This window comes from Cucumis sativus, chromosome 3, assembly GCF_000004075.3.
Source record: "Cucumis sativus cultivar 9930 chromosome 3, Cucumber_9930_V3, whole genome shotgun sequence".
Classification (NCBI taxonomy): Eukaryota; Viridiplantae; Streptophyta; class Magnoliopsida; order Cucurbitales; family Cucurbitaceae; genus Cucumis; species Cucumis sativus.
In genome coordinates, this window is record NC_026657.2 from 2,175,695 (window position 1) to 2,186,207 (window position 10,513).

At 38.3% G+C, this 10,513-nt stretch overlaps 1 protein-coding gene across 1 annotated transcript; it reads left to right on the plus strand.

The window, feature by feature from the left end:
* Positions 1–357: 357 nt before the first annotated feature.
* LOC101210288 (protein transport protein SEC16B homolog) lies at positions 358–10,455 on the plus strand. Its single transcript, XM_011652096.2, has 13 exons — positions 358–2,631; positions 2,867–3,193; positions 5,094–5,222; positions 5,404–5,526; positions 5,680–5,847; positions 6,104–6,229; positions 6,310–6,444; positions 6,845–6,972; positions 7,418–7,526; positions 7,612–7,926; positions 8,006–8,158; positions 8,279–8,583; positions 9,404–10,455. The coding sequence occupies exons 1-13, from the start codon at positions 907–909 to the stop codon at positions 9,927–9,929; spliced, it is 4,269 nt and encodes a 1,422-aa protein (XP_011650398.1). The 5' UTR covers positions 358–906; the 3' UTR covers positions 9,930–10,455.
* The last annotated feature ends 58 nt before the right edge of the window (positions 10,456–10,513 follow it).

Consider the following 10,513-nt stretch of genomic DNA (forward strand, 5'->3'; position numbering starts at 1 on the left):
AATAAAAGAAAGGCATAATGGTGAAATAGGTAAGTTAATATAATAAAATAACAAACGTTAGTGATCATATCTAATAAGCACTTCGTTTCATAATAAAACCACTTTAAAACTGCACTAATTAATAATGAAAACAATTAATCGAACGAAAATAAAAATAAAAGTAAAAAAACGCAAAGAATCACACACGGGAGAAAAAGGAAAAATACGGGAACATCAACGTGGAGCAACAGAAAACCTCCACGTGGACATTAAGACGCAAATAATACATTACAAAAAGAAAATAAAATCACATAAGACGAAAATATTTAGAAAATATATAAAATGAATTTAGAGATTGATCCCAAAAAAAAAAAAGGAAAAAAAAAAACACCGAAGCTCAAGGTGGGTGGGTGGTGCGAATTTCAGGGTTCATTTTTTTTTCATCTCTCTCTCTTTCTTTCTCTCTCTCTTTCTTTTTCTCTCTTTGCCATTTTGTTGCAAATCCATCTGTAGATCTGTAAGTTATTATGTCTTTTGTGCTAGAATTCATAGTTTTTCATTTCGCATAATGCGTTGAATTCTAGTGGATGTTTAGGTTTCTGTTTTGTTTTGGTTTTTGGTGTTCCTTGTAATTTGATATATCGTTACTTGATTGGGGAGGATTCGAAGGGCCCAGATCTTGCTTGTTTTAGGGTTGGATGTGTAGGATTGAAGCTTGCGTAGTTGTGGGAAGTGGTATTGAGGTGCATTTGATCGATTAGGGGCTGGATCTCTTGGTGTATGGTGTGGGTGTAGCTGTAATCGAATTGGTTTAGGTGAGAATTGGGAAGTATTTTTTCTTTTTTGAAGGGTTATTTAGTGGGCAGCGGTGAGAATTTGGGTTGGGGGTGTTTTATTAGGCGTTGGGTTGGATTTAGGGTTTAAAAGATGGCTGCAAATCCTCCTCCATTTCAGGTGGAGGATCAGACAGATGAGGATTTCTTTGATAAATTGGTGGAAGATGACTTTGTGGGGCCCGATGATTCAGGATCCAAGTTTCTTGATGGAAGTGATTCTGATGATGCCAAGGCGTTTTCTAATCTGGGTATTAATGATGCGGACAATACATTCAAGGATTCTGGTGGTGGTTGTGGTGGTGGTGACCATGGGCATGATGAAGCCGTAGGGGAGAAGGGTTCCGTGGAGGTTGATCCAGGGGCATTGGCAGGACATGCAGAAGAGAAGGGTACTTTGGTTTCTTCAAATTCTGTCGGGCGCTTTGACGTGTTGGAATCTGGTAATGATGGTATTGGATCAGAATCGACCTCAGATTTGTTGGTGAGCAAGAGCGATGAATCTGGTGGTGCGGCCATAAAGGAGGTAGGATGGAGTTCGTTTCATGCTGATTCATCGCAAAATTGGGGGCAGGGGTTTGGATCATATTCGGATTTTTTCAATGATTTGGGTAGTAATGACGTAGGAAGTCTCGGTGGGTCCTTGGAGAATAATTTGAATGGTGGAGCAACGATTAAATCTAGTTCCGTTGAGAACTATGCAAATAACTCTACTAATTATGTGCAGTATCAAAACGATCATCAAGTTTATGAAGGATCCAGTGATCAAGTTTCGGCTGGGCAGGATTTAAGTAGCAGTCAGCAGTGGGAAAATCTCTATCCAGGGTGGAGATACGATTCAGCTTCTGGACAATGGTACCAGGTAGAGGACTCTGCTGCAGTGGCAAATGCCCAAGGTGCCGTTGATGCTAATTTGAATGGTGAATGGACTAATGTTTCTGGTACAAACACAGAGGTTGCATATTTACAAACTTCTCAGTCTGTTGTAGGCACTGTAACTGAGACCAGCACGACAGATGGTGTTTCTAACTTTAATCAGGTATCACAGGGAAATACTGGGTACCCTGAACATATGTACTTTGATCCTCAATACCCTGGTTGGTATTACGATACAATTTCTCAAGTATGGTGCTCCTTGGAATCCTATAATTCATCAATTAAATCAACTAATGAAGCTCAGCATAATCAAAACGGGTATGTATCAGCTAATAGCTATAATTATGGCAACAGTAGTATGTATGGCGATTATGTGCAGCCTAACGAATATGGATCAAGTGATGTGCATAATCAAGGCCTAGATGACAAATTGACAGGGTCTCACCATAATGACAATCAACAGAATGTGACTAGTTGGCAAACGGAAAGTGTTTCATCTCAGGCTGTGCCAACTTTTGGAGGAAATCAGCTACTGGATAGGTCTTCAAGTCCTGATTTTTCTTTAAGAAAAGAGCAGCAGAAGTCTGCTAGTTCTTATGGAACAGTTCCATCATATTTCCAACCAAGTCAGGTTCGTAATGAGGTCAATGGACCTACCAGCTTAAATAGCTTTCCCTCAACTATGGATTATGGTCATCAGTTTCATCAGGATAATCCAAAGGAACATGAACATATGCCTCGATCAAGTGACTATTATAGCAATCAGAATGTGACCAATATCCAACAATCGTTTCACGGAGGTCATCAGTCTTCTTATGCTTCAAATGTTGGAAGATCTTCTGCTGGACGTCCTCCACATGCATTGGTAACATTTGGGTTTGGAGGTAAACTTGTAGTGGTGAAAGATAGCAGCTCTTTTGGCAACTCCAGTTATGGAAGTCAGGTTTGGACATCTTTTTCCTGTCTGTTTCCTTTCTGTTGCTTATTGACTAATCGGGGAAAGTACTGCCTTGCAAGTGTTCAATATTTTACTTTTTGATATATAATATATATATATAGATAGATCACAATCAAAATAATCATGTCCCGCTATGTGTTTATTCAAATTAGAACTTCTTTAAGATTTATTCATTTGGATGCAAGTCTACTCTGATCCATCATCTTTGTTACTTGTGAAGGCTCCTGTTGGAGGCACAATTTCTATCCTGAACTTGATGGAAGTTGTCATGGGTAACACCAATCCGAATGCTATTGGCAATGATGTTCGTGCATGTGATTACTTCAGTGCTCTCTGCCAACATTCCTTTCCTGGTCCATTGGTTGGTGGAAATGTGGGGAATAAAGAGTTACAGAAGTGGATAGATGAAAGGATTGCAAATTGTGAATCATCAGGAATGGATTACAGAAAAGCTGAAGCATTGAGGCTGCTTCTTAATTTGCTCAAGATAGGACATCAGCATTATGGGAAACTTCGTTCACCATTTGGCACAGACACTGTGTTGAGGGTAACATACTCCCCCCTTTGGATACAAGTGCGATGGACATTATAACTAACTTTCATTTTTGTTTATTTAACTGTAAATTTACATTGTTGTAATTTTGCATTTTATACATGCAAAAGTAATGAAAATAATACAGTAGCCATATCAGGAGTTAAGATAATCTCCCTGAGAAAAAGGGCATGGAGTAAACAAAAGGTTACCAAAATTGGCCCCAAAGATCGCTTGTAGGAGATATTTTCTTTAGGATGACTCATGACATGCATGTTTGTGTTGCTGATTGTTATGGAATTAGAGACTTTTTGTGGTGTGATGTGCCAATTTACTTATTCAACATTGTTTAACAATTTCTAATTACGAGTCTTTAATATTCAGAACTTTTTTCTACTTCTTATTTTTAGACTTTTCATGTAGCTTTAGTGACTGGTTTTGTTTACGAGTTTTTTTTTTGTATTACCAATATATTCGGGTGCAAATGATTGTTTTAAAAGAACAGTGTGTGGATGGGGAAGTGTTAGACGTGGTGGTTCTCATTTCCCTTCTTGAGAGCCATTGTTTACGTCTCAGGAGGAGAGAAGTGAGGATTTGGGGTCCTTTGGAGGGATTCTTGTGTAAGTCTTTCTTTCAATGTATGGTTAACCCTATGCCTGCGGGAGAGTCAGTCCTTTCTGTGGTTTGGAGGATTAAGGCCCCTAGAAAGGTCAGGTTCTTTTCTTGGTAGGTTCTTCACGGCCGACTCAATATGTTGGATAGGCTGTCCAGGATTTTGCCTTCGTTAGTTGGTCCTTTTTGTTGCATTCTGTGTTGGAAGGCATAGGAAGACTTGGATCACCTTCTTGGGCATTGTGAGCTGGCAAGTGGTGTTTGGGATGAATTTCTTCAGACTTTTGGCTTGTTTTATGCTCACATAGAGATGTTAGAGGGATGATCGAGGAGTTCCTCCTCAATCCGCCTTGTGGGGAAAGAGGCCAGTTCCTTTGGTGTGCTTGTGTTTGTGCCATCTTGTGGGTTTTGTGGGATGAGAGGAATAGGAGGGTGTTTAGGGGAGTTGAAAGGGTCAGTGGGAGATTTGGTCAGTTATTTGGTATCATGTTTCTCTTTGGGATTTGATTTCGTAGACTTTTTGTAATTATCCTCTTGACACGATTTTGTATATTTGGGCCACGTTTGTGTAATGGGGGTCCCTTGTTTTTTGTGGGCTTGGTTTTTGTGCAACCATGTATTCTTTCATTGTTTTCCAATGAAAGCCATTCATTTCAATAAATTTTTTTGTTTGTATGAAAAGTCAAATATCTTGTCTAGTTCTCTATCCTGTAGTTTTGTTCTTCAACCTTAGGTTGATGTTGGTGATATATAATTAAATTTGCCTTCAACCACCAGCTTAAGCTTTTGGATGAATTGGTGGTTTAATATGGTATCAGAGCAGGTGGTCCAGGGAGGTCCTCTGTTCAAGCTCGAGGTCCTGTGTTCAAGCCTCTGCATTGTCGTTTCCTCCCCAATTAAAATCAATTTCCACTTGTTGGGCCTTTCAAATATTTCAAGCCCACAAGTGAGGGGGAGTGTTGGTGATATATAATTAAATTTGCCTCCAACCACCAGCTTAAGCTTTTGGATGAATTGGTGGTTTAATAGATTTTATGGAATTAATCTATATTTCATTGATTATTTAGTAGAGATACAAGCCTATATATAATCATAGAGAAATACACTTAAGGAAATAATATCAAATAATATCCCTAGAATAATATCACCTAAGAATAATCTAATTATATTAACAATTTCAACTTATTGTTGCACCTTTTTTGCTATCCTCATGCCCACGGGCATTGTTTCACCTTATTTTCTAGTAATGAACAGTTGAGGTCAACTACTTTTATTTCCTAATTTGTACTTGTATTTTTATCAGGAAAGTGATAATCCAGAATCAGCAGTTGCAGGTCTTTTTGCTTCTGCAAAGAAGAATAGCGTACAATTCAATAATTATCATGCTCTTAGCCACTGTTTACAAATATTGCCTTCGGAGGGACAAATGCGGGTATTAATTCATGATTCTACCATTCTCAAGCAAATACATTATAATGAGATTGAAATTAGAGTAAATGCGGGTATTAAATCATAATTCTACCATTCTCAAGCTAATACACTATAATGAGATTGAAATTAGAGTAATTCAATACCTTCTAGGCGACTTAATAATTCCTTGGTGCATGTTCTAGGCAACTGCTTCTGAGGTTCAGAGTCATCTGGTATCTGGTAGAAAGAAAGAGGCTTTACAATGTGCCCAAGAAGGTCAGTTATGGGGACCTGCCCTTGTTCTTGCTTCACAGCTCGGTGATCAGGTTTGTTTTGTTTTGTCCCTTCCCCAATCTGTGGCTTTTATCTTTGCAACTCATCCTCCTTAGACCATGTCTCGGATTCTCAAATTCATCAAATTTGGTGAAAACTTCTTTTTATTTGTTATTTATGCATATCTTGTTTCTCAAATTTTGCAGTTTTACATTGATACTGTGAAACAAATGGCTCTTAAGCAGTTGGTACCTGGATCACCTTTGCGGACCCTATGCCTACTTATAGCTGGGCAGCCTGCAGAAGTCTTTTCTACAGATACAACGTCTAACATCAATCCTCTGGGTGGTAGCATGGCCCAAAATTCTTCACAGGTGATGTAGGGTCGGGATGATTTGGGTCATAAAATATATTGAGCATTTTTGCTGTAATGACTTGTCCCTTACTCATTTATGGTGCTACAATGGATAGTATTTTACTTCCGATAATGAAGTGGAAACCATCTTAATAATAGGAGAGCAATGAAAATTGGTTTTTCTTATTTTTTAGGATATTTGATGTAATTTTGCTTCCTGGATTTTTTCTCTTCCTCACGAAGCTCATATGTTGTTCTCTGGGTTATATTCACAGTTTTCTGCAAATAGTATGCTGGACGATTGGGAAGAAAATTTAGCAGTGATCACTGCCAACAGGACAAAAGATGATGAACTTGTAATTATTCATCTCGGAGACTCCTTATGGAAGGAAAGGAGTGAGGTTAGACTATTTCTGGAAAATGTTTGTGATTGATGTTTTATTGAATGTTCATAACCTGAATTCGTTGGGCAACATTTCAGATAACTGCGGCTCATATTTGCTATTTAGTTGCTGAGGCCAACTTTGAGTCATATTCAGACAGTGCTAGACTATGTCTTATTGGAGCTGATCACTGGAAATTCCCTCGAACCTATGCTAGCCCAGAGGCTATCCAGGTATTCATTAGATATAAATATATATACATACATACATACGTATATATATACATAGATATGTATGTATGTATGTGTGTGTCTGTGTATGTATATATATGTATGTATGTATATGTATTTGTATGTATATATATGCATGCATGCATGTATGTATTTGTATGTGTATATACATGTATATATGTATGGATGTATATGTATATATGTATGTGTATATATGTATGTATATATGTACGTGTATATATATATGTATGTGTATATATTAATGTGTATATATATGTATGTCTTACCTATGTTGTTTTACCATTATCTTCAGCAGCCTTCTGTTGTACGCAGTTCTTCCCTTTAATGCGTTTGATGAATCACTTCATTACTTCTTACGGAATTTACTTGTTTATCTGGACAGAGAACAGAATTATATGAATACTCCAAAGTTCTTGGAAACTCTCAGTTTATCCTACTACCCTTCCAGCCATATAAGCTCATCTATGCATACATGTTAGCAGAAGTGGGGAAAGTTTCAGACTCATTGAAGTAAGTGTCTTCATTGGTTTTACATCACTTTTCTCCTTTGGTAAATAGTTACATTTCAAAAAAGAGAAAAATTGTGAAGAAGAGAAGATGAGGTTCCACCTGCGCATATGGAAATTGTACCTGAAGCTAAAATATGAAAAAAGTTTGTAATTTCTTCGATTTCACTTAAAAACACCTAAGGTCCCCAGAAAGTGCTAAAGCACCCAAAAGAAGAGCATTCATATTGTTTATCTTTTGTATTTTCAAAACAGTGTTTTTGAATGGCAACTGAAGAACACCATTTATAGAACCAAAATTAATAGCTGCACTGTCTAGTCCTTTGATAGTAGTCGAATAGACTATCATCAAGCTTTTTTGTCCCATTATGATTGATTTTGGGTTTTGTTTTAGCATGTTGGTTTACCAATTTCGCAAAAAGATCATGATATTCTGGAATTTGGATCAGGTATTGCCAAGCAGTTTTGAAGTCACTCAGAACTGGTCGTGCACCTGAAGTTGAAACGTGGAAGCAGTTGCTATTGTCTCTCGAGGAGAGGATTAGAGCCTACCAACAGGTATTCATCTCATTCTTTTGTTTCAGAAATATAATGCTGAGTGCAGTTTAATAAACGTTTTGTATTATTTGTACACAACTCTCAGGGTGGATATACAGCAAATTTGGCTCCAAAATTAGTCGGAAAACTACTAAACTTTTTTGACAGTACTGCACATCGTGTAGTTGGGGGTTTACCACCTCCTGCACCATCAACCTCGCATGGCAATATTCATGGCAATGAACATTATCACGAGCCAGTAGTTCCACGAGTATCAACTAGTCAGTCAACAATGGCAATGTCATCGTTAATTCCATCTGCTTCAATGGAGCCCATAAGTGAGTGGACTGCTGATAGCACTAAGATGACAGCTTCAAACAGGAGTGTTTCAGAGCCAGATTTTGGAAGAACTCCAAGACAGGTGTGATGTTTGTAATTTCCATTTTTCTGTTACTGCTGTACGGACTAGATCAATGGATCAATTTTATTATTTGCAACAGAATCAGATTGGTTCTTCAAAGGAATCAATGTCAGCTGATGGTCAAGGAAAAACGTCAGATTCAAGAACATCTCGTTTTACACGTTTTGGTTTTGGTTCACAATTGTTGCAGAAGACTGTTGGACTAGTCTTGAGGCCTCGCCCGGGTCGGCAGGTTCTTAGCTATACTAATACTTTTCATGAGATCTTTCTTCTTTCTCTCTCAATCTTGTTGCTTATATCCCTTCTATCAGCCGATTAAATTTGTTTTTCTTTTTGGGTTGTGTTGGTAAAGGCGAAGTTGGGTGAGAAGAACAAATTTTATTATGATGAAAAGCTGAAGAGATGGGTCGAGGAAGGTGCTGAAGCTCCTGCAGAAGAGGCAGCCTTACCACCACCTCCTACAACTGCACCGTTCCAGAATGGTGGAACTGATTACAACTTGAGATCTGCACTAAAGAAAGAAGCACCATCTCATGATGGGATTGCTGAGTTTCCGAGTCCCAATCCTACTCCTGCAGAAAATATTTCTGGAATCCCCCCTATCCCACCAAGCTCAAACCAATTCTCGGCTCGTGGGCGGATGGGTGTTCGTTCAAGGTACTACTTCAATTGTTTAATTCTTAATTTCATTCCCTGGACCATGTGTTTCTCGTTGCAACATTCAGTGGCCTTCTTGGCAATTAATATTTGGGAGATTTGCTGAAGTAAATGGTCAAGAGATGGAGTGATATTGTGGGTTGGTTTGTAATTTCTGCAAGTTTTAAATGCCTTGTAATGGCCAGTGGGGTTATTACAGAAAGAAACGTTTGGTCATTGTTCGTATTAGGATATTAGGTTCCAGATTCGTATAACTAATCAAATCAATGTACAGGTAAAGGAATAGTTTGGGAGAACTAGATGCTTAGTATTCACCTTGAGTGCGTAGTTTGGCCACTACAAATGCAGATCTTCATATAGATAAACCAGTTAAACATTTGGCTGGTTAGAACAGGAATGGAATATTGGAATGTAATGCCTACGCTTAGAGTGTTGTAATGAATTCCGAAGGTCTAATAAAGGTCAAGTAGCGTATGTTTTGTGGGAACAAGATCGGTAGAACTTATCCTGCGGTTCTTAGGTGTCCATGAACACCAAGTCAGTGGTTGGATTATTTATTTATTTTTGCTAATGGAGATCTATAAACTCAGTGAGGCTTCAAAATGGTGTGGTTGTATCTAGGATTTACTTGCTATTTGTCACATCTTCAGATTGTTTATTTGTTCATATACTGACTTCCATTATAAGTATGGAATGCGAAGGAAAAAATGACTGATATATAGGAAAAGGATTTAATCTTTCTAGGCTAGTTGTACCTTTCTTAGTTCATAAATCAAAATATTTGTACACATTTTCAGGCCATTTTGTTTAATTTTGTTAGGTATGTTGACACCTTCAACCAAGGCAACGGGACCTCAGCAAACTTGTTTCAGTCACCTTCTGTTCCATCAATTAAGCCGAAGGTTGCTACCAATGCGAAATTCTTCGTACCAGGTCCCGCATTTTCAGCTGAACCAATAGAGGAAACTTTACCAGAACCCTCTCAGGAAGCTACCACAACCAGTGAACATCCTTCAACATCCACCCCAAATGATTCATTTTCTACTCCATCAACTACCCCCATGCAAAGGTTTCCTAGCATGGGAAACATCTCAGTAAAAGGTGCAAATATAAGTGGCCACGGTCCCTTCACAGCAGCCAACGCCCGACGAACTGCATCATGGAGTGGTGCAAACTTCAGTGATGCCCTTAGTCCCCCTCCTAAACCATCGGGACTTAAACCTTTAGGTGAAGCTTTGGGTATGCCCCCGTCATCTTTTATGCCTAGCGAATCATCGCCTTCAGTCCACACACCGATTAATGGCGGCGGTGGCATGGGAGACGACCTCCATGAGGTGGAACTTTAAGTAGTTAACATGTAAATACCAAGTTTTGTTCCTTAGTTGATCTACACAGATACTCGAATGCAATCGGTCGTGGCTGCATCCCTCCTGCATAAAAAGGTCAGTCATATGCACCAGAATATAGAGTTCATTAAAGCAAGTCCTCAGCAAGGATGTGCCCTTTTTGTTTCTTTTTTTTTTCTCTTGAAATTTCTTTGTTCCCAACCCTTGAAGTTTGTGAACACAAATATAGTCGACAATCTTTGTATGTTTATGCTTAGATGTCAGTTCTCATTTTATTCTCCTAGGAGTTTCCAAACGTATGATACTTCTGGAGCTGGTATTTTACATTAAAAAGCAAAGACAAGAAGGCCTTTGTTGGCACATCATTGTACAGTTCATTTGTTTATTTTTTTCTCCCCTATTTTTCAGAAACTAGAAAATTGGCCCTTAAGGTGCTTCAAATTGAACATCATCAAGATGGAAAAATGTATTGAATTGTGAAGAATAAGATGATTTGCTTTTGTTTTTATATAAACTTTTATCCCCATGAATTCTGTCATTGTAATTAGCTTTAAGATTCTAGTCCCAACAAAGAGGATGTAACA

Bases quoted from the DNA above. Each gene is read 5' to 3' on its own strand.
- LOC101210288 (XM_011652096.2), top strand. From the start codon at position 907: ATGGCTGCAAATCCTCCTCCATTTCAGGTGGAGGATCAGACAGATGAG. The intron at 2,632-2,866 runs GTTTGGACATCT...TTACTTGTGAAG, and splicing joins ACTCCAGTTATGGAAGTCAG to GCTCCTGTTGGAGGCACAAT. The intron at 8,159-8,278 runs GTTCTTAGCTAT...GTGTTGGTAAAG, and splicing joins GGCCTCGCCCGGGTCGGCAG to GCGAAGTTGGGTGAGAAGAA.